Below are 24620 nucleotides of genomic sequence, written 5' to 3' on the forward strand. Positions count from 1 at the left end.
TGATGGGCAGAGTGCTCAGTCAGAGAGCCTATATACAAATAACAAAAGACTGTCTGTCACTTCCAAACAGAAAACTGGTGTGTACAGGTGCAAACTAAGAGTAGCCATCTCTAGACATAATTAATAAATAAAGTTTCACTCTGTAGTGCTATAGCATATAAACATGAAATATCTGAAATATGAATTGCATTACTGCTCTAGATAATAGGATAAAATGGAGACATTTAGCACATAATTTGAAACAGTTTGACTGCTTTAATATGTGTGAGGAATGCCTGTTTCTTAGGCATTCCTCACATGTATTAAAACATAACACCCGAGCACGATGAAGATACTCGGCAAGCACCCGAGCATGCTCGCCAAAAGGGTTAACAGAACATACTCGCTCATCGCTAGTGGCCACCAGTCACGCCAAAATTATTCAACATTTTAAAACTTTTTACGCAAGAATACTGGTAAAAAATTTGATGATTCAGGTGCAATGTCTTTTTGGCCTTTGACAGGCCAAACGGAAAGGGGATACCTTTATTTTGATGCTTGGAAACACACAACAAATAGTAATCCAGTAGATTAATGAATACTGCAATTTTTTTCTTAAAATGGGAGCCTATGGGCAACATATGCGCTGTGTCCCTATACAATGTTGTAAGTTGTGAGATATACATTGGAAAGTTTCTGACAATTACCTCAAAGAACAACTACCTATATAAACATGGAATAACTCTCACCATAACTAGTGTATAGCTCTAGATTTGCTAGGATTCCCGCAATTGTGCACTTTGCTAATTGTTATTTATCATTTATACTGTGTATTGCAGGCAGCAATATGTCTTAGAAATGGCTACAATTACAAACATAACTATTGTGCTACTTTTAACAAACCCATTGGCTTTTCAGGATATAAAGGAGTGCCTATCCTAAATTACAAGGCAAATGTAGTTCAATTAATTAAAATAACTGCTAATATCATTGATACATATGTATGTAAATATTGTAGACGTTCTCAAAGCTAGAGGTATGTGATATAATGTAATTATCCTGGGGGAAAGACAATTCTAATGACTTCCTGTCCCATTGCAGGAAAGAGCAGTCAGGCTCTCCGGCTGATAACAGAAAACAATATACTACATTCAACTGTTCCTAAAATAGATTTTAGCATTAAAATAGTATCCAAATGTCTTTAGACCATATATTGCTGTCACAGAACACAGTTTATTTTTTTATGTCCTGTCTGTATTTTATATGTCCTGTAAATATTTTAAGTCTTGTCGCACAGTATATGTGTCATGGAATGAAATATAGCAGTCCAATAGATTTTACACAGAGATCAAAATTTGGAAATCAGTTGTCGGCCCTCTGTGAGAAAAGAAACTTCTGCAGTAAATGCTGTAGGATATGTTGTGTTCTACCTTGTCCCTTGTATATTAGGGGCCTTAAATCAAAAGTCAATGGGCTCGGAATGAAGAGTTTATAATGTCTTATTATCACAGTGTGTAAATCAGTCTTAGAAACAGTATAATCTGGGAAAAGAGGAAGCTCATCCCAGATCAAGGGACCAAAACATGAACAGTTTATTGCATATAAATAGAGAATCTAGCTCAAAGTCATTAAATTCACCAGTAGGCTACTTATAGACTAAGGTAGATGATCAAACCTGGGGCTGAAAGGTTTTCTTACAGATTGTTCAAAAACAAATCATACAAAAAAAATCCAAAACCTGAAACAAATAAGACAACATTGACCTAAAGAATTGCAGAACTACAATCGGAAATAATCTTGGTATGAACCAAGACCCTGAAGACCATCGTCAACTCTTCTGAAACTGACTCCAGTATTACAGAATCAATACCTGCTCTGGAAACAAGAGTCCAAGAGTTTTTACTAAAACTATAGTGTTTTCTGAGAGACACAACAGGTAAGAAAAGTTTCATTGTAAACACATAGCTAAAATATTGAATGAAATGTTCTTATTCAATTCCCCATTCAATATAATATTTTGTTTAGTTCTTTACAAATATTGTTTAGTTCATTACAGTTAGCATTAGTTACACTTTAGCTGCAGATTGAAATGTTACTTAATGTATAAAAAGTATCAGAATTTGGAACCAGGAAAATTCTGTACAAATATACAGAGATGACAGTGCCAGGTGACCCCCTGGGGCCTGATTCTGTGAGAAAAATCCTCCAGCAGTGTGAAACCTGTCCTATGACACACAGGCTTTAAATTTAACATCAAACCTAATAATCCATATCTTACCCAACAATGACACAAAGAACTCTCACTTTTCCCTAGAAAGTTTCGTCCTCTCCCACTGAAACTTATTTACATATTTCTACTCTTAGCGATTCACATGCTATTCTCTTGGAAGCTATGCATCACTATACTACTTACTTTTAGCAACTTTCTATTCAGTTTCTATAATGAATCTAGATTTCTATACAACCACAATCTCTTATATTTAGGTTTTTACATATGGGATGGTAGTCATAGGTAAGCAAGTGGACTGTTATCTGCTCACCAATTCTCAATTAAATGAGATATATATATATATATATATATATATATATATATATATATGCTTCATGGCTATATATATTACTTTTATTACTGTCACATAGTTTGCGCATATAGGTTTGCAATTTCAGATTTCCAAATGTGATAGGAAAAGGAAAAACTGAGAAGCGAAAGGCGTGCAAAATTGGAAAAAAGAAAGTAAGCTCGTAAACTTATTTTTCAGGACTTGACTATGGGGGACATAAGTGTTGACACCATTTCTCCTGCCAGTGCGTCTTCCCTACAAAATGACACCACGTTTGAGAAGATCAGTATTGACCAGCATTCCTTGGTTGCTGTTGAGCCACCTATGTTGTGGAAGAAAGGAGGTCGTTTGCTCTCTGGGCATCTGGGGTTAAATGTGCTGCTGTTGGCCATCGTCCTTGTTAGCAGCGGGGCTTTCTATGATGTGGCAGTGGTTGAACGGGAGGTGCTCTCTTTGTTGTGCGTCCTTATGGGTCTCACTGGCTGCTGGATGATGGTTTACCTGGTCTGGACATCTAGAAAGGACCGTCACACAAACCTAAAGGACTCCCATGCTGGACCCATCTGGCTGAGAGGTAAGGACAAGCATAGATTAATGGAGAATCATGTGCTAGATATGGAGATCAATGTAGTAAAAACATTTAGATTGATATTATTTCATGGATAATTCCTAATTAAAGCTACATGCCAAATTCACTAAGACAAATTAATTATATACATAACTATAAAGAAATTTTACATATAAATCAAACAATCCCTGAGATAGGATTTTGATTTTATATTTGGATCTGAAGATTCTTTCTAAAGTATTGAAAGACTTGTGGTAAGAGAAGTTCTGGAAAGGTCATATGGGGCAGCTGGCTTGGAGTACTTGAGCAGCTACACCAAATACAGTATACATTACTAACTTTCAAATTTACCAACAAATTGTTACCTCATGTGCCTTTCAATCATCTCTTATAAGCCACCATTCCTAAACACAGTTTGGAGTGTAGGGACACGTGTATTTTTATATATTGTATATATAATTGATAAAAATAAACTAACAGTTCTATTTTAGAAGGCATTTTTTGCAGCACTTTTCCCACACCTGCCCAAAACGTTTGCGCAGTACAGTGTATAGAGAAAGAGAGAGAGTCAGAATTTACATTTTACTTACAGTATTACAAAAAAAAGCGGAACAACCCAACATTTTTGTAAATATTTTATTATATCTTTTCATGGGACAACACTGAAGATATAACACTTTTATACAATATAAAGTAGTCAGTGTACAGCATGAATAACAGTGTAAATTTGGTGTGCCCTCTAAATAACTCAACACACAGCCATTAATGTCTAAAACGCTGGCAACAAAAGTGAGTACACCCATAAGTGAAAATGGCCAAATTGTGTCAACATTTTGTGTGGCCACCATTATTTTCAAGCACTGCCTTAACTCTCTTGGGCATGGAGTTCACTAGAGCTTCACAGTTTACCACTGGAATCCTCTTCCACTCCTACATGACGACATCAGGGAGCCAGTGGATGTTAGAGACCTTGCGCTCCTCCACCTTCCTTTTGAGGATGCCGCACAGATGCTCAACAGGGTCTTGGTCTGGAGAAATGCTTGGCCAGTCCAGCACCTTTATCCTCAGTTTCTTTAGCAAGGCAGTGGTGTTCTTGGAGGTGTATTTGGGGTCATTATCATGTTGGAATTCTGCCCTGTGGCCCAGTTTCCAAAGGGACGGGATCATGCTCTGCTTCATTATGTTACAGTATATGTTGGCATTCATGGTTCCCTCAATGAACTGTAGCTCCCCACAGCTGGCAGCGCTCATGCAGCCCCAAACCATGACACCCACACCACCATGCTTGACTGTAGGCAAGACACACTTGTCTTTGAACTCCTCACCTGGTTGTCGCCACACACTCTTGACACCATCTGAACCGGATAAGTTTATCTTGGTCTCATCAGACCACAGCACATGGTTCCACTAATCCAAAACCTTAGTCTGCTTGTCTTCAGCAAACTGTTTGCAGGCTTTCTTGTGTATCATCTTAAGAAGAGGCTTCGTTCTGGGATGACAGCCATGCTGGTCAATTTAAGGCAGTGTGTGGCGTTTGGTCTGAGCACTGACAGGCTGACCCCCCACCCATTCGTCTATTTTGAAAAGACAACCTCTGGATATGACAATGAGCATATGCACTCAACTTCTTTGGCCGGCCATTTCAAGGCCAGTTCTGAGTAGAACCTCTCTTGTTAAACCTCTGTATCGTCTTGGCCACTATGCTGCAGCTCAGTTTCAGGGTGTTGGCAATCTTCTTATAGCCTAGGCTATCTTTATGTAGATCAACAATTTTTTTTTTCAGATCTTCAGAGAGTTCTTTTCCATGAGGTGCCACGTTGAACTTCCAGTGACCAGTATGGAAGAGTGTGAGAGCAATAACACCAAATTTACCATACATGCTCCCTAATCACACCTGAGACCTTGTAACACTTATGCGTGACATAACACCGGGGAGGGAAAATGGCTAATTGGGCAAAATTTGTCCATTTTCACTTGGGGGTGTACTCACTTTTGCTGCTAGCAGTTTTGACAATAATGGTTGTGTATTGAGTTCTTTAGAGGGCACACCAAATTTACACTGTTATACAAGCTACACACTGACTACTTTACACTATATCAAAGTATCATATCTTCAGTGTTGTCCAATGAAAATATATAATAAAATATTTACAAAAATGGAAGGGGTGTACTCACTTTTGTGATATACTGTATATTTTTTGCTGACTACATTAGTCCACACTAATTAAAAGACACAAGCTGGCAACTGTCTCGCACTGTCTTATCTTTTTGCCATATTTTACATAGTCGGGCTGGCAGTTTTTGGAGTTTGTTCGTTGGTTCTTGATGTGCTGAAGATTGGGAAATCAGTCAGTCTGGCTCACTGTGGATCTCCCATCCAAATTGTCTATCCAGTCTTTCAAGGCCTGTTTGTAGTGTTGCAGGTAAGATTTTTGAACTGCATCTAAAAACACTTTCCTAACCCTTTTTCTTTAAAGGGAACCTGTCACCAGGTTTTACCCATCTAAAGTAGGGCCATCACCTGTAAGCCCTTATATTCAACATTCTACAATGCTGTATATATGTCACCAATCCACCCTGCAATGCAAAAAAAGAAAACTTTATTATTCTCACCTTCAGCGCACTCTGGTCTGATGGGAGTCACTGGTATTGATCCGGTGCCGTCTCTCTTCTTGTGATCGCCGTCCTCCTCTTTTGATTCATGTGGATGACGTGTCCTACGTTATCCACACAGTGTCCTCCATCGCGCTCCTACACAGGTGAACCTCTCTCTGTCCTGCTGAAGGCAGAGCAAAGTACAGTAATGCACGGGGAACAGCCAAAGACCACTGGCGCATGCGCACTACAATACTTTGCTCTGACCTCAGTAGGACAGAGAGAAGTGTGCCTGAGCTGGACCGCAATTGAGGACACTGTGTGGATGACGTAGGCCTAGAGATGAGAGAACTCAAACTGTAAAGTTCATACCAGACACCTAGTGGAAGTCCATTTTACAGTTCAGGGAGGGAAACAGAGAGAGAGAGAGAAGATTTTCCAACTCCAAAGTTCAGGCTCCCATTGATTTCTATGGGTTTCGGGTTCAGGTTCAAGTTCGGGTGAAGTTCTGGTACCCGAACTGAACTTTGGATTAAAGTTCGGATGAACCCAAACTTCCAAGGGTCCACTCATCCCTACTTAGGATGCATCATCCACAAGAAGCAGGGAGGGAGTACAGTGATTGCAAGAAGAGAGGGGACGCTGGATCAAGACCAGAGACTCCCATCAGACCGGAACATGATGTTTGTGAGTATAATAAAAGCCGTTTTTTTGCCTTTCAGAGCGGATTGGGGACATATATACAGTATGACTGCGTACAGGTGCTGGCCCTATTTTATATGGGGAAAACCTGTTGACAGGTTCCCTTTAACCGTAGCAATTTTTGTAATCCTGAACTATCTATAAAATATGTTTGAGCCCATCATTTTTTATTAGTTTTGCAGTAATTGATTGACAATGTGTAAATGATATTGTGATTGCATGATCTTCTTATACAGACGTACTTCCTCTGGATCTGTTGCCAAAACTGTGTTCAGACTCACATGAACCTAACCAGGTAAGAACTAATGAAGAATTCTGGTGGATAATCCCAGGTTATGTAATATATAAATGTTAGAATATTTACAATGTAATCTAATGGGTGAAATCAAAGTAACTTTAATGTAGCTTTATTAATTATGTATTATAGGTGTGGCCTCATGCTGACTCTCAGCACTAACCTAGCAATCTGGATGGCTGCTGTCACAGATGAATCTCTTCACCAGACCCCTAAAGGTAATAGTGGTAACTCATCTGGTGGACACAGGATTGCTAGAGGTAAGACATCTCCGTTTTATAAGACTTTTTTCATCTAAGTGTCAAACTTTAAAATAATGGACCTCTTTCCTACACAACGTCTATCATATGGTGACTTAGAAAATGTTGCTTTACCATTTTTTGAATCCACACCCATATATATTGGAATTGTATAAATAGCAATCTTCTACAGTCTTAATGCTTAGAATCACGCACTGTTTACTAACAAGTTTTTTCGTGGCCAACCTACATAGAATTTTAGATACCTTACAATTGCTGTCCAGTTGCACCAGCAGACTGCAGACTGCCATATTTAAGGAATCAGACACTCAAAAAAAATAGTCTGTAGTCTGCTGATTGACTGACATTGACGTTACATGGAATTTGACCTCCTCCAGATGTTTTTTAGAGCCCATCCAATACAAAAGATAAATATTCCCACAAGGATGCCCCAAAAACATCACTTTTAGTTTGATTTTGCCAAACTCGATCCTTTTCTGCGGCATGGTTCTCAAGACTCTCCTAGCAAAATCTGTAGGCAAGCATGGCCATAATGTGTCTACATGTAAAAGTCATATACAAGTGCTTCTCACTAAATTAGAATATCATAAAAAGGTTAATTTATTCCAGTTCTTCAATACAAACAGTGAAATTCATATATTATATAGAGTCATTACAAACAGAGTGATCTATTTCAAGTATTTATTTTTATTACTCTGTTTGTAATGACTCTATATAATATATGAATTTCATTTTCGTATTGAAGAACTGAAATAAAGTAACTTTTTGATGATATTCTAATTTAGTGAGAAGCACTTTTATGTAGTAGCAAGGATAGTAGCCTGCAGAAGGAAAAATAAGGGAAAGTAATTAAAGAATAGCTAAACTTTCTTATTTATTTTTGCTATTTAGCAGGAACTTGAATTGCCTGCAGATCAATGGGAGTTCGGGTGCTGAGACCCCATCGATTGTGCGCGTGCCCCTGAGAAGTGCTCATTTCAGCAGACAAGAGTGCACTTCTCCTATCTGAGTGCACACACAGGCAGGAGTACGGATTCAATAGAAAGCATAAGCTATGAGCCTAAGTGCTGAGGTACGCATTTATTGGGGAACTAGTGCGCGATCCGTGGAGGTCTCAGAACCTGGGGCCCCACCAATCTGCAAGCATTTCAAATGCATGCAAAATCAGAAAAATCAATAACAAAAAGTTTAGTTATTCTTTAAATATACAGTTCCATTATGGAAGCTTATCATAGCCATTTCATTGTAACCAAAGTGTATATGTGGTAGCCAAAAAGTCCATAGGATAGTCTAATAAAGAGCAACTACTGGATCTTCAAGCTCACTTACTGACAGGGGTTGGGACAGCACATTTTTAGACCACACTTCTTCCTCAGGGTATGTTCACATCTAGCCTTTTTGTAGTGTTTTTCGTTCAGCATATTTGGTGCGTTAAATACGCAGCATCTTACAGTACCAGCATAATCAATGAGACTTCTACAATCTCATGCACACACTGGGGTTTTTTTCGCGCTTATTTTAAGCTCTGCTGCATTTTTGCCAAGATGCAGCATGTCAATTCTTGCAGCATTTTTGCAGCATTTTTCACCCGTTCAGATGAGTGTTTGAAAACGCAAGTAAAAACATGACAAAAACACATATTTTTTACACACAACTGCTACCACTCTGGTTTTTGGAGTAGAAAAAAACACTGCAAAAACACAACCTGTGATAAATCCCTTATGGACACAGATAGAGCAGGGTCCCAGTGCAAGAACAGTATATGGGTCCTTTGTAGTCAAGTAGTTCATCACAATGCATCCATATATCTGACAGAAGTAGTTTGCTGCTTTGGAGGTAGAACTGGGCCCTCTTACCTCTTGGGCCCCACAGTTTGCACCAATGGTGTGTCCACCCCTGTCTTTACGTGCCACTATGTGCTCCATATTTGTCAGATGCTTGTATTCCACTGTCAATTATATCTTCTTTAAATTGTGCTAATTAAAACAGAACATCCTCTTTTGTTTCAGCTGGTGGAGGATCTGGTGACTGTGCATGCAATACTCCTGTGTGCGATACCTTCCAGACAGGATATTATTACCTATACCCCTTTAATATTGAATACAGCCTCTTTGCTTCAGCCTTGTCGTACGTGATGTGGAAGAATGTAGGCCGAGTAATGAGCCAGCATCCTCATCACGCACATCATTCCATCCGTCCAAACAAACTTTTTGTGGGAATTATCTGTGGGGTCGGAGTCCTTGTGGCCGGCCTAGGTGTCTTCATTGTATATGAAATTGAAGTTCCTGTGGAAAAATCAAAGCTAAGAGCACTTGAGATGTTTTACATCTTCAATATCGTAGCTCTCAGCCTGATGAGTATTAGCTCACTTGCTGGTTCCATCATCTTCAGATATGACAAAAGAGAAGCGGACAGTCATAAAAACCCTACAAGAAGCCTTGATGTAGGATTACTAATAATCGCTGCACTTGGCAAATACTGTATCTCCTATTTCTCAATAATAGCCATTGTAGCCATTTCTCCTGGGAGCCTCATTGATCATTTAAGCTTGGTGTACTCACTGCTCATGATTGTGCAGCACACCCTGCAGAACTTCTTCATCATAGAAGGACTTCATAGAGAACCATTCAGTGATGGACACTCAGAACACCACCCTTCTGTAGCCTCCATAGAGAAACATGAAGTTTACACCAATCCAGCAGTTACAGTTCTTCAGGACAATCACGCAGAAGCCCAACATGGACATGAGCTGGATTCAAACTGCAATGGGATTGTTCCTCATTCCAATCAAAAGAATACTCGAGCAGTATGGAGAAGGAAGGCACTGAAGGAGATCTCTTTATTCCTGCTCATCTCCAACATCATTGTAAGTTACATCTCCAATGAACAGGGATACTTATATTTATTTGATTCTCATTGTCCATCTAAAGATATTATGGGTTACCTAAGGGGAAGGACATACCTCCAGCTATGTATAGCCTTACCAAGCATATGGACAAATCAAAAAGTGTTTGTCCAATTTCTAGTTAATTTTAAGGAATGTGTAGTGAAGATGCATATGTATGAGTACAATTTACTCATGTAAGCCTTGTTGAAGTTGTGTCCAGTTTTCTTGATTAGAGATGTGGCATCCCCATCCCCCTTTTAGCTAAGCTTTGAGGCCTAATTGTATGGTGCTCCTGTCCACAAGATGGGCACTGATTGTGGAGCATGTGACCAGATAGTCACTCAACCTCCTCCACTGTACTAGTTACCTATGCGCAGGGTGTTACTACAGAGGAGGATGAGAATCGTGGTTGGTCACATAATCCCTCATCACCAAGTCATCTTGTGGATGTCAGGCCGTCTTAATGTGGCCGGAAGAGTAGCTGTACAAGTTGGAGGTGCTTCATTAAGCAAGCAGTAGGCAACTTCAACAATAAAAACATGATTATATTGTGTTCTTTTGATACATTTCTTAAAGGGATTGTCCGCTTTTGTAAAATCCTCATCTCCCAGCACAGTTTGATATAAAAAAAATAAACCACTCTATTTTCTCCACCCCCAGTCTCCGCCACTCCTCGCAATGTCTGGCATTGGCTGCAGTGGTTACATCACTTCAACAGCGAAGCAGTCAATAAATGAGCTTAACGACTCAGCCAGTGTAGGTGGAACACCCCCGCTCAGTGCCGCAACCAATGCCAGACACAGGGAGCAGTGGTAGAGACTCATCGGTGGACACGGAGATAGTAACTATATAGTTAGTTTGTTTTTTCAATTCCTTTAAGGCTGAATTTACAAAGTCTGTGTTTCATGGTCCATGTACTAACCACAATGCTCTGACCCAAACTATCAGACTCATAGGCATGTATGAAGCTGCTAGCTCTGGTCAGGAGACTAGTGGTCAGACCAGGCATTGCATATACAGACCGTAAAACAGAGATGTGTGAATTCAGCCTTACAGTAGATATATAATGGCTAACCCCTTTACCTGCAGCCACTGACCAACTGGATATATTTATGCCTCAGAGCATAGTTTCTTAAATAGCTGGATAAATAGAGACAATCAACCACACAAGTCTATGGTTCCATTAAAATCATGAACAGCACACAGATGTCATCCGTGTGTCCATTTTTGGTATTGCAATTAGCAGGAGAAGCTTTGCAATTTCATATACAGTACAGACCAAAAGTTTGGACACACCTTCTCATTTAAAGATTTTTCTGTATTTTCATGACTATGAAAATTGTACATTCACACTGAAGGCATCAAAACTATGAATTAACACATGTGGAATTATATACTTAACAAAAAAGTGTGAAATAACTGAAAATATGTCTTATATTCTAGGTTCTTCAAAGTAGCCACCTTTTGCTTTGATGACTGCTTTGTACACTCTTGGCATTCTCTTGATGAGCTTCAAGAGGTAGTCACCGGAATGGTCTTCCAACAATCTTGAACGAGTTCCCAGAGATGCTTAGCACTTGTTGGCCCTTTTGCCTTCACTCTGCGGTCCAGCTCACCCCAAACCATCTCGATATGGTTCAGGTCTGGTGACTGTGGAGGCCAGGTCATCTGGCGTAGCACTCCATCACTCTCCTTCTTGGTCAAATAGCCCTTACACAGCCTGGAGGAGTGTTTTAGGTCAACCGGATGGAATAGCATGCCGCTGCAAGATGCTGTGGTAGCCATGCTGGTTCAGTATGCCTTCAATTTTGAATAAATCCCCAACAGAGTCACCAGCAAAGCACCCCCACACCATCACACCTCCTTCTCCATGCTTCATGGTGGGAACTAGGCATGTAGAGTCCATCCGTTCACCTTTTCTGCGTCTCACAAAGACACGGTGGTTGGAACCAAAGATCTAAAATTTGGACTCATCAGACCAAAGCACAGATTTCCACTGGTCTAATGTTCATTCCTTGTGTTCTTTAGCCCAAACAAGTCTCTTCTGCTTGTTGCCTGTCCTTAGCAGTGGTTTCTTAGCAGCTATTTTACCATGAAGGCCTGCTGCACAAAGTCTCCTCTTAACAGTTGTTGTAGAGAAGTGTCTTCTGCTAGAACTCTGTATGGCATTGACCCGGTCTCTAATCTGAGCTGCTGTTAACCTGCGATTTCTGAGGCTGGTGACTCGGATAAACTTATCCTCAGAAGCAGAGGTGACTCTTGGTCTTCCTTTCCTGGGGCGGTCCTCATGTGAGCCAGTTTCTTTGTAGCGCTTGATGGTTTTTGCAACTGCACTTTGGGACACTTTCAAAGTTTCCCAATTTTTCGGACTGACTGACCTTCATTTCTTAAAGTAATGATGGCCACTCATTTTTCTTTACTTAGCTGCTTTTTACTTGCCATAATACAAATTCTAACAGTCTATTCAGTAGGACTATTAGCTGTGTATCCACCAGACTTCTGCACAACACAACTGATGGTCCCAACCCCATTTATAAGGCAAGAAATCCCACTTATTAAACCTGACAGGGCACACCTGTGAAGTGAAAACCATTTCCAGTGACTACCTCTTGAAGCTCATCAAGAGAATGCCAAGAGTGTGTAAAGCAGTCATCAAAGCAAAAGGTGGCTACTTTGAAGAACCTAGAATATAAGACATATTTTCAGTTGTTTCACACTTTTTTGTTAAGTATATAATTCCACGTGTTAATTCATAGTTTTGATGCCTTCAGTGTGAATGTACAATTTTCATAGTCATGAAAATACAGAAAAATCTTTAAATGAGAAGGTGTGTCCAAACTTTTGGTCTGTACTGTATATATTTATATATATATACACACACTGCTCAAAAAAATAAAGGGAACACTCAAATAATACATCCTAGATCTGAATGAATGAAATATTCTCATTGAATACTTTGTTCTGTACAAAGTTGAATGTGCTGACAACAAAATCACACAAAAATCATCAATGGAAATCAAATTTATTAACCCATGGATGCCTGGATTTGGAGTCACCCCCAAAATTAAAGTAGAAAAACAACCTACAGGCTGATTCAACTTTGATGTAATGTCCTTAAAACAAGTCAAAATGAAGCTCAATATCGTGTGTGGCCTCCACGTGCCTGTATGACCTCCCTACAATGCCTGGGCATGCTCCTGATGAGGTTGAGGGTGGTCTCCTGTGGGATCTCCTCCCAGATGGAGCGAGACATGATGTCCCAGATGTGCTCAATCGGATTCAGGTCTGGGGAACGGGCGGGCCAGTCCATAGCTTCAATGCCTTCATCTTGCAGGAACTGCTGACACACTCCAGCCACATGAGGTCTGGCATTGTCCTGCATTAGGAGGAACCCAGGGCCAACCGCACCAGCACATGGTCTCACAAGGGGTCTGAGAATCTCATCTCGGTACCCAATGGCAGTCAGGCTACCTCTGGCGAGCACATGGAGGGCTGTGCGGCCCTCCGAAGAAATGCCACCCCACACCATTACTGACCCACTGCCAAACCGGTCATGCTGATGTTGCAGGCAGCAGATCGCTCTCCGCGACATCTCCAGTCTCTGTCACGTCTGTCACATGTGCTCAGTGTAAACCTGTTTTCATCTGTGAAGAGCGCAGGGCGCCAGTGGTGACTTTGCCAATCCTGGTGTTCTGTGGCAAATGCCAAGCGTCCTGCACGGTGTTGGGCTGTGAGCACAACCCCCATCTGTGGACGTCGGGCCCTCATACCACCCTCATGGAGTCGGTATCTAACCGTTTGTGCAGACACATGCACATTTGTTGCCTGCTGGAGGTCTTTTTGCAGGGCTCTGGCAGTGCTCCTCCTGTTCCTCCTTGCACAAAGGCAGAGATAGAGGTCCTGCTGCTGGGTTGTTGCCCTCCTACGGCCCCCTCCATGTCTCCTGGTGTACTGGCCTGTCTCCTGTTAGCGCCTCCAGCCTCTAGACAGTACGCTGACAGACACAGCAAACCTTCTTGCCACACCTCGCATTCATGTGCTATCCTGGATGAGCTGCACTACCTGAGCAACTTCTGTGGGTTGTAGAGTCCGTCTCATGCTAACACGAGTGTGAAAGCACAACCAACATTCAAAAGTGACCAAAACATCAGCCAGAAAGCATTGGTACTGAGATGTGGTCTGTGGTCCCCACCTGCAGAACCACTCCTTTATTGAGGGTGTCTTGATAATTGCCAATAATTTCCATCTATTGTCTATTCCATTTGCACAACAGCATGTGAAATTGATTGTCAATCAGTGTTGCTTCCTAAGTGGACAGTTTGATTTCACAGAAGTTTGATTTACTTGGAGTTATATTCTGTTGTTTAAGTGTTCCCTTTATTTTTTTGAGCAGTGTATATATAAATATAAATATATATATATATATATATATATATATATATATATATATAGATAGATAGATAGATAGATACATATATATAATTACTTTTTAAATCTTTTTTTATTGGTCCTACAGCTAACCCTCTATACTCCTAAAAGAAAGTCAATGGATCATTGAGCAGGACTGGCATTTTATCTATGATGAGTAGTGTTGAGCGATACCTTCCGATATCAGGAAATATCGTATCGGATTGGATCGGGCCGATACCCAAAAAGTATCGGATATCGCCGATTCCGATACCGGAAACCAATGCAAGTCAATGGGACACAAATATCGGAATGAAAATAAACCCTTTCTTTCCTTGTAGGTTAATTCTACATGAAGTAAAACAACTAAGAATAATGTAGAATGACATGAAAAGCCGGCAATTCATCAGCGGCATACACCGGTACCCGACAATTTACAACAGAAAGAATAGAGCTTCACACATAGATTAGATAGATAGAAACATGTCAGTCACATATATATGAAGTACAGTGACAGTGTTGCTTACTGTACTTGTCATTTAGTGTAAAGGATTTATTAAAAAAAATATTAGTGTTTTCGTGCACCGTCTCTTTAAAAAAGCCGGCCGGCAATTCAGCATCTGTACCCGACAATTTATAACAGACAGAATAGAGCTTCACACATAGATTAGATAGATAGAAACATGTCAGTCACATATATAAGAAGTACAGTGACAGTGTTGCTTACAGAACTTGTCATTTAGTGTAAAGGATTTATTTAAAAAAATAATAGTGTTTTCATGCACCGTCTCTTTAAGAAAGCCGGCCGGCAATTCAGCATCTGTACCCGACAATTTAGAATAGAAAGAATAGAGAATCACACATAGATTAGATAGATAGAAACATGTCAGTCACATATATATGAAGTACAGTGACAGTGTTGATTACTGTACTTGTCATTTAGTGTTAAAATAAAGGATTTATTTAAAAAAAAATTGGCGTGGGGTTCCCCTTAATTTTAGGCTCTAGCGGAGGTTAAGCAGACAGCTGGGGCAAATGTTTGAAGCCTGGGAAGGGGGTAATACCCACGGAGCTTCCCAGGCTACTAATATCAGCCCCCAGCTGAATACCTAGCCTTTACTAGCTATTAAAATGGGGGACCCCCCCAAAAAAATGACGTGGGGTCCCCCCTAATTTAATAGCTAGCACAGGCTAGGCAGACAGCTGGGGGCTGATATTAATAGCCCAGGAAGGGTGCCATGAATATTGGCCCCCTCCCAGGCTAGAAACACCAGCCGTCAGCCGCCCCAGAAATGGCGCATCCATAGGATGCGCCAATTCTGGCACTTAGCCTCGCTCTTCCACGCTGCCCTGGTGCGGTGGCAGGGGGTAATAGGGTTGGGGTTGATGTCAGCTTATAATGCCAGCTGACATCAAGCCCAGGTTAGTAATGGAGAGGCGTCTATAAGACACCCCCATTACTAACCCCATAGTCAAAGTTAAAAGAAAACACAAACACCCAGAGTAAAGTCCTTTAATTGAAATAAAGACACAATTCTTTATTGTTCTAAATTAAACCATACTTACCATCACGCCCATTCCAGCTGAAGCCAACGATCTCCTGCAATAAAAGAAAAATAATAAAGCAACCTCATCCTTACCTTTCGATGGTTCCCAGGACAGCTCCAGCTCTGCTACATCGAGATGACAGGCTGGACCGCAGCAGAAAGCTGCCATCCAGCCTGTCATCCCGCAGACACTGAGAAGCGCAGGCATGCTTGCGCTCCTCAGTGTCTCTCTGTGACGTCATCCAGATGAGCCGAGTTCATGTCCAATGAACTCAGCTCACCTCATGCACGTCACTGACAGCGTGGGAAAATTCTCCTGCACTCAGCGCTTCAGCGTGAGAATTCTCCCACGCTGTCAGTGACATACATGAGGTGAGGTCATGTCCAATGAACTCAGCTCACCTCATGCACGTCACTGACAGCGTGGGAAAATTCTCACGCTGAAGTGCTGAGTGCAGGAGAATTTTCCCACGCTGTCAGTGACGTACATGAAGTGAGCGGAGTTCATTGGACATGACCTCGGCTCATCTGGATGCCGTCACAGCCAGACACTGAGGAGTGGAAGTATGCCTGCGCTTCTCAGTGTCTGCGGGATGACAGGCTGGATGGCAGCGTTCTGCTGCGGTCCAGCCTGTCATCTCGATGTAGCAGAGCTGAAGCTGTCGTGGGAGCCATGGAAAGGTAAGGATGAGGTTGCTTTATTATTTTACTTTTATTGCAGGAGATCGTTGGCTTCAGCTGGAATGGGCGTGGTGGTAAGTATGGTTTAATTTAGAACAATAAAGAATTGTGTGTTTATTTCAATTAAAGGACTTTTTTCTGGGTGTTGTGTTTTTTTAAATACTTTACTAGAAATTCATGGTGGTCATGTCTAATATTGGCGTGACCCCATGAATTTTGGGCTTAGGGCCAGCTGATAATGCCAAGCTGGCCTTAACCCCTTTATTACCCAGTGAGCCACCGCACCAGGGCCCTGGATGAGTTGGGTACAGCGCCAGAAGATGGCGCTTCTATGAACGCGCCATTTTCTGGGGCGGCTGCGGACTGCAATTTGCAGCGGGGGTGGCCCAGAAAGCTTGGGTCTCCCTGCGCTGCGGATTCCAGCCCCCAGCTGCCTAGTTGTATCTGGCTGGGCACAAAAATAGGGCGAAGCCCCACGCATTTTTTTTTAAAATTATTTCATGAAATTCATGGAATAATTAAGAAAAAAAGGGCTTCCCTATATTGTTGTGTCCAACCAGGTACAAATAGGCAGCTGGTGGTTGGGGGCAGCCCATTCCTGCCTGCTGTACCTGGCTGGACACAAATATAGTGCGAAGCCCCACGTCAATTTTTTTTTAATTATTTCATGAAATAATTTTTTTAAAAAAGGGCTTCCCTATATTGTTGTGTCCGGCCAGGTACAAATAGGCAGCTGGTGGTTGGGGGCAGCCTGTTCCTGCCTGCTGTACCTGGCTGGACACAAATATAGGGCGAAGCCCCACGGCAATTTTTTTTAAAATAAGTCCTTTATTTTAACACTAAATGACATTTGAGGAGTTAATAAAGATGCAGTCCCTAAATTATTATTTATTTTTTAATTAATTTTTCCCAAAACTTTTGACGTGGGCTTCGCCATATTTTTGTATGCCAGCCAGGTACAGCATCCAGCTTCTATGAACGCGCCATTTTCCGGGGTGGCTGCGCACTGCAATTTTCAGCGGGGGGAGGGGGGGGGGCAGAAAGCTTGGGCCTCCCTGCGCTGCAGATTCCATCCCCCAGCTGCCTAGTTGTACCTGGCTGGACACAAAAATAGGGAGAAGCTTCACGTATTTTTTTTTTTTAATTATTTCATGAAATTCATGAAATAATTAAGAAAAAAAGGGCTTCCCTATATTGTTGTGTCCAACCAGGTACAAATAGGCAGCTGGTGGTTGGGGGCAGCCCGTTCCTGCCTGCTGTACCTGGCTGGACACAAATATAGTGCGAAGCCCCACGTCAATTTTTTTTAAATCATTTCAGGAAATTCATGAAATAATTTAAAAAAATTGATGTGGGGCTTCGCCCTATATTTGTGTCCAGTCAGGTACAGCAGGCAGGAACGGGCTGCCCCCAACCACCAGCAGCCTATTTGTACCTAGCCGGACACAACAATATAGGGAAGCCCTTTTTTTCTGAATTATTCCATGAATTTCATGAATTTAAAAAAAAAAAAACGTGGAGCTTCGCCCTATTTTTGTGTCCAGCCAGGTACAACTAGGCAGCTGGGGGCTGGAATCTGCAGCGCAGGGAGGCCCAAGCTTTCTGGGCCCCACCCGCTGCAAATTGCAGTCCGCAGCCGCCCCGGAAAATGGCGCGTTCATAGAAGCGCCATCTTCTGGCGCTGTACCCAACTCATCCAGGGCCCTGATGCGGTGGCTCACTGGGTAATAAAGGGGTTAAGGCCAGCTTGGCATTATCAGCTGGCCCTAAGCCCGAAATTCATGGGGTCACGCCAATATTAGACATGACCACCATGAATTTCTAGTAAAGTATTTAAAAAAAACACAAACACCCAGAAAAAAGTCCTTTAATTGAAATAAACACACAATTCTTTATTGTTCTAAATTAAACCATACTTACCATCACGCCCATTCCAGCTGAAGCCAACGATCTCCTGCAATAAAAGAAAAATAATAAAGCAACCTCATCCTTACCTTTCCATGGCTCCCACAACGGCTCCAGCTCTGCTACATCGAGATGACAGGCTGGACCGCAGCAGAACGCTGCCATCCAGCCTGTCATCCCGCAGACACTGAGAAGCGCAGGCATACTTCCACTCCTCAGTGTCTGGCTGTGACGGCATCCAGATGAGCCGACAATGAACTCGGCTCACCTCATGTACGTCACTGACAGCGTGGGAGAATTCTCCTGCACTCAGCGCTTCAGCGTGAGAATTTTCCCACGCTGTCAGTGACGTGCATGAGGTGAGGTCATGTCCCATGAACTCGGCGCACCTCATGCACGTCACTGACAGCGTGGGAGAATTCTCACGCTGAAGCGCTGAGTGCAGGAGAATTTTCCCACGCTGTCAGTGACGTGCATGAGGTGAGCTGAGTTCATTGGACATGACCTCGGCTCATCTGGATGACGTCACAGAAAGACACTGAGGAGCGCAAGCATGCCTGCGCTTCTCAGTGTCCGCGGGATGACAGGCTGGATGGCAGCGTTCTGCTGCGGTCCAGCCTGTCATCTCGATGTAGCAGAGCTGAAGCTGTCCTGGGAACCATGGAAAGGTAAGGATGAGGTTGCTTTATTATTTTACTTTTATTGCAGGAGATCGTTGGCTTCAGCTGGAATGGGTGTGGCGGTAAGTATGGTTTAATTTAGAACAATAAAGAATTGTGTCTTTATTTCAATTAAAGGACTTTTTTCTGGGTGTTTGTGTTTTTTTTAAATACTTTACTAGAAATTCATGGCGGTCATGTCTAATATTGGCGTGACCCCATGAATTTCGGGCTTAGGGCCAGCTGATAATGCCAAGCTGGCCTTAACCCCTTTATTACCCAGTGAGCCACCGCACCAGGGCCCTGGATGAGTTGGGTACAGCGCCAGAAGATGGCGCTTCTATGAACGCGCCATTTTCCGGGGCGGCTGCGGACTGCAATTTGCAGCGGGTGGGACCCAGAAAGCTTGGGTCTCCCTGCGCTGCAGATTCCAGCCCCCAGCTGCCTAGTTGTACCTGGCTGGACACAAAAATAGGGCGAAGCGCCACACATTTTTTTTTTTAATTATTTCATGAAATTCATGGAATAATTAAGAAAAAAAGGGCTTCCCTATATTGTTGTGTCCGGCTAGGTACAAATAGGCAGCTGGTGGTTGGGGGCAGCCCGTTCCTGCCTGCTGTACCTGGCTGGACACAATTATAGGGCGAAGCCCCACATAATTTTTTTTTAATTATTTCATGAATTTCCTGAAATAATTAAAAAAAAATTGACGTGGGGCTTCACACTATATTTGTGTCCAGCCAGGTACAGCAGGCAGGAACGGGCTGCCCCCAACCACCAGCTGCCTATTTGTACCTAGCCGGACACAACAATATAGGGAAGCCCTTTTTTTCTTAATTATTCCATGAATTTCATGAAATAATTAAAAAAAAAAAAACGTGGAGCTTCTCCCTATTTTTGTGTCCAGCCAGGTACAACTAGGCAGCTGGGGGATGGAATCTGCAGCGCAGGGAGGCCCAAGCTTTTTGCCCTCCCCCCCCCCGCTGAAAATTGCAGTCCGCGGCCGCCCCGGAAAATGGCGCGTTCATAGAAGCTGGATGCTGTACCTGGCTGGCATACAAAAATATGGCGAAGCCCACGTCAAAAGTTTTGGGAAAAATTTATTAAAAAATAAATAATAATTTAGGGACTGCATCTTTATTAAGTCCTCAAATGTCATTTAGTGTTAAAATAAAGGATTTATTTAAAAAAAAAATGGCGTGGGATCCCCCATAATTTTAGTCTCTAGCGGAGGTTAAGCAGACGGCTGGGGCAGATGTTTGAAGCCTGGGAAGGGGGTAAAACCCACGGAGCTTCCCAGGCTACTAATATCAGCCCCCAGCTGAATACCTAGCCTTTACTAGCTATTAAAATGGGGGACCCCCCCAAAAAAAATGACGTGGGGTCCCCTCTATTTTAATAGCTAGCAAAGGCTAGGCAGACAGCTGGGGGCTGATATTAATAGCTCAGGAAGGGTGCCATGAATATTGGCCCCCTCCCAGGCTAGAAACACCAGCCGTCAGCCGCCCCAGAAATGGCGCATCCATAGGATGCGCCAATTCTGGCACTTAGCCTCGCTCTTCCACGCTGCCCTGGTGCGGTGGCAGGGGGTAATAGTGGTGGGGTTCATGTCAGCGCCAGCTGCCATGAAGCCCAGGTTAGTAATGATGGCCGTCTATATGACACCCCCATTACTAACCTACAAAGTGTTAAAAAGAAAAAACACACTACACCCAGAAAAAAATAATTTATTTGAAATAAAACACCATTTTATTTAATTCTTAGTTTACTAAAAAAAAAATAGTTACCTGTCCACGTTCCTGCGCTGATCTCCCATGCACAGCTGTCACATCTGGAGATGGTGACAGCTGTGCATGGCTGCTGTAAGCTCACGCTGCCGGGAACACGTCCGCTCCCGGCAGCGGTAGCCACTGACTGAGGTCACCGGAGTGCATTCAGGCAGCGCAGCTCCGGAGACCTCCTTTACGGCAGTGCTGTACCGTGGGAATTTCTCACGATACAGCAGTGCCGTAAAGGAGCTAACCGGAGCAGCGCTGCCTGAACTCCGGTGAACCCTTACGGCCCCGTCATTCTAGCGGCGGCAGCGGTTCAGAGCGGTCACATTCTATGTGGCTGCTCTGAACTGGAGATCTTCGTGGGACACTCGTGGACTACTACGGAGGGGTAAGGATAAGGTTGTGGTTTATTATTTTATATTTTATTACAGGAGATCGATGGCTTCGGGGAATTAGGTGTCTTGGTGAGTATAGGTGTAGTTTTTTATTTTTTACTTTATTTTAGGTGGCGATCGGCGGGGACAGGTAATGTATGAACTAATTTCTTTTAGGTAACCACTGGCCACCAATGACATGTATTTAACATTTATTGGGGACACAGTAGGGCAATTTAAATAGCAGGATCAGGCTGATGGGAACTACTGCTCCCATCGAGCTGATCCTGCTGGCAGGAGTGGACGGGGGACAGACATAGGCCGATGGGAGTAGTAGTGTCACATCGGCCTATGTCTGCCCGCACACACACCCGCACACACACCCGCACACACACACCCCGCACACACACACACACCCGCACACACACCCCGCACACACACCCCGCACACACACACCCCGCACACACACACCCCGCACACACACACCCCGCACACACACACACCCCGCACACACTAATCATGACGGGTCTGGGAGGTGAGGCTGACCTGTGCGGCCGTGGGAAAGTTGATGTGAGTTCATGCAGTCAAGCATGAACTCACATGAACCCTCCGAGGGCACCGCGGCTACTTCAAATGAACAGCTGATCGGCATCACCTGATACCTCAGCTGTTCATTTGAAATAACCGGCGGGAAAGCGCAGCACAGAACGGGAAAGCCGGCGGTGAAGTCTTTTCACTGCCGGCTTCCCCGCCCGGGTCCTTCGCTCCTTGGTGCTGCGCTCCCCGCCCGGTCCTAATTTACGATCGGGATGGGAGGTGGCGAGGGGAGCGGAGGATCGGGGTGGGAGGCTGCGGGGAAGCAGTATGGGGCTGCGTGATTGTTTAAAAGCCGGCGGCTTTTTACCGCGCGCCGGCTTTTAAACAATCAGGAGAATTCTCCCACGCTGGGATGGCATTCTGATGACAAGCTGGATCGCAGCTGAGCGCTGCCATCCAGCTTGTCATCCTTCAGAGACACTGCAGAGCGCAGGCATTATGGGAACTTCCGATTCCGGTATTCGATATTATAAAAGTATCGGAATTAAGTATCGGAATTCCGATACAGTGAATATCGGCCGATACCCGATATTTCAGTATCGGAATGCTCAACACTAATGATGAGTAGTACTTTGAGTATTAGGGAAAAATCGATCATGAAATTTATATTTTCTTTATAACTATGACAGATGCTAAGTGTGTTGCAACGAGTTGAATAGTTCATTCCATTTCCAGGAACTTAATCTCAAATTACCTAACTATAAAAAAAAAATTTAAAAAATTGCCCACATGAAGAAGTTGATGCATCAAGTTATAATGTACTGATAAATATCCATACTGAGATAAAGCTATACTATAAACTCTGAATTATATTTTAAAAGTTGATTTTTTATTTAGAACACTCAGGGGATCCCCCTTTTATACAACAATTAATTACTATAAATGACTTACTTAATTGTATGTAACAATGTTGTGTCGTATTTTCCTAGTTCTGGATCATGCCTGCCTTTGGTGCTCGTCCACAATTTGATAATAAACTTGAGATGAACTTCTATGGAGAATCCATGTGGACTGCTATAGTAAACATTGGCCTTCCATTTGGGATCTTCTACAGGATGCATGCCGTGGCTAGTCTTCTGGAGGTCTATGTAATTTCATAGCTCAACTAGTGTCATGGCAGAACAAAAGAACATCATGGTAAATCTAGACAGCTAAGGAAGGCATTAAAGAGTATCTATATTTGTACTAGTTATGACACCAATATTATCCATGGCAAGTCATTTATTGTACATATGTTTGTTGCATTACATCATGTGAAACTGTGAATGTAATAATTTTATTTGAGTTTATTTAAAGTCCATGAGCTCTTTTGGCAAATCTTACCAGAAAGGTGTAAGTGAACCTTTTCCTAGGGTTCAAAGCTCTTTCTGAAATGTCTGATTCTTTAGATGATATATTTCTGTCCAACGCAACTTAAATTTGCAATTTCAGCATAAAGTATTAGATACAAGTATACTACATCATATTAGGAACATTGCCAAGGATGACTCACTGTAACGTGAAAGGTAAAAAACATGTTAAAATGAATCTGTCAGCAGTTTGTTGCTATGTAATCTGAGATCAGCATGATCTAGAGGCAGAGATCCTGATTACAGTGATGTGTTGCTTACTGGGCTGTGTGTTGTTGTTTTGATAAAAATTTGTGTTTTATCAGCAGGAGATTATCACTACAGTTGTCTTGTGCCATTTGGCGCTCCTACTCTGTGCAACCCCACCCCTACCACGGATTGGCAGCTTTCTTTCTATGTATAGTGTATACAGAAAGATGCCAGTCAGTGATGTAAGTGACACATCACTGGAATTTACGTCTCTGTACCTACATTATGCTGCTGTTAGACTACATAGCAAAAATCTGGTGACAGGTTCTCTTTAGTTTGCATAAAAAATCAAACAAATATAAATGAGAAATCTACCATGATTCATTGTATTTTGATATAATACAATTAATAAAGCATTGCAGAAAAATATCCAAAATGAATAACTTCATGTACAAGACAATAAATATAGAAAGAATCTGTCTTTTCAGATGTACACTCACATGGAGTGCTATGTTATTACATATATAAGAGCCTAACGATCACGGGGGGGATCCACCAATGCAGCGCTTATTTCAGCTGGATGTGCATCCGGGCACCAGATTCAACTGAAATGTATTGCGGCACAAAGTCCCGCTGGCTTTCTGCTCCGCAATACATTCCACTGGCCAATCAGAGGCCAGCAGCTGACGTCAGCATGGAGGTCACTGGCGGTGCAAGGCAATGACATCATAGACAGCCCATGGCGAGCTGCCAGCCCCTGTAACAGCTATAGGAGAGGTTGCCGCGTGTTCTGGGAGCAGGGAAAGGTAAAATGTAAAAAATAAATTTGACACTCCAAAGTAGAGGCAAAAACGTTATTTGAATTTTATTTACACAGGTAATCCACTGTATATAATATGATTGACCTTTCGGCCAATCACGTGGCCTTCACAGAACAAGGATACCTTTATGACACCAGATCATCTATATCAATGGGGACGGCGCTGGAAATATGCACAACCGTGCTGGAGGTATGGCCCCCAATAGCAACCCAAAACATATGGTGGTTGCTACTAGGGGCCTTCTTCTACCTCCAAAGCAGGTGGAATTGTGCAATATAATAAGCTATTGGCCTGCAAAGGGCCCATATAATGATCTCAAACAAGGGCCCTCTTCTGGCTGTGTTCACCAGTGTAACAGGCAATGGTGGGCTGGGCAGGGGGGCATACGCCCCCCAGGACGGTACCTCAGCAGCTATTTAGGGCCACCCGGCTGTACGCTGCTTTAGTAGCTTCTGGGAGACAGCGCCTG

At 42.7% G+C, this 24620-nt stretch overlaps 1 protein-coding gene across 1 annotated transcript; it reads left to right on the top strand.

The window, feature by feature from the left end:
• Positions 1 to 1592: 1592 nt before the first annotated feature.
• On the top strand, positions 1593 to 23829 carry LOC141272875 (proton channel OTOP2-like). Its single transcript, XM_073684014.1, has 7 exons — positions 1593 to 1915; positions 2739 to 3114; positions 5395 to 5531; positions 6642 to 6700; positions 6833 to 6960; positions 8970 to 9826; positions 22722 to 23829. The coding sequence occupies exons 2-7, from the start codon at positions 2748 to 2750 to the stop codon at positions 22890 to 22892; spliced, it is 1719 nt and encodes a 572-aa protein (XP_073540115.1). The 5' UTR covers positions 1593 to 1915; positions 2739 to 2747; the 3' UTR covers positions 22893 to 23829.
• Positions 23830 to 24620: the final 791 nt, after the last annotated feature.

This window comes from Phyllobates terribilis, unplaced genomic scaffold (assembly GCF_046119375.1).
Source record: "Phyllobates terribilis strain yellow unplaced genomic scaffold, ASM4611937v1 Scaffold_5__5_contigs__length_657084704, whole genome shotgun sequence".
NCBI lineage: Eukaryota > Metazoa > Chordata > Amphibia > Anura > Dendrobatidae > Phyllobates > Phyllobates terribilis.

Excerpts from the sequence above, each read along its gene's own strand:
- LOC141272875 (XM_073684014.1), top strand. The coding sequence starts at position 2,748 with ATGGGGGACATAAGTGTTGACACCATTTCTCCTGCCAGTGCGTCTTCC. Across the intron at positions 6,961-8,969 it reads TGGACACAGGATTGCTAGAG|CTGGTGGAGGATCTGGTGAC; the intron begins GTAAGACATCTC and ends CTTTTGTTTCAG. Across the intron at positions 9,827-22,721 it reads TGCTCATCTCCAACATCATT|TTCTGGATCATGCCTGCCTT; the intron begins GTAAGTTACATC and ends GTATTTTCCTAG.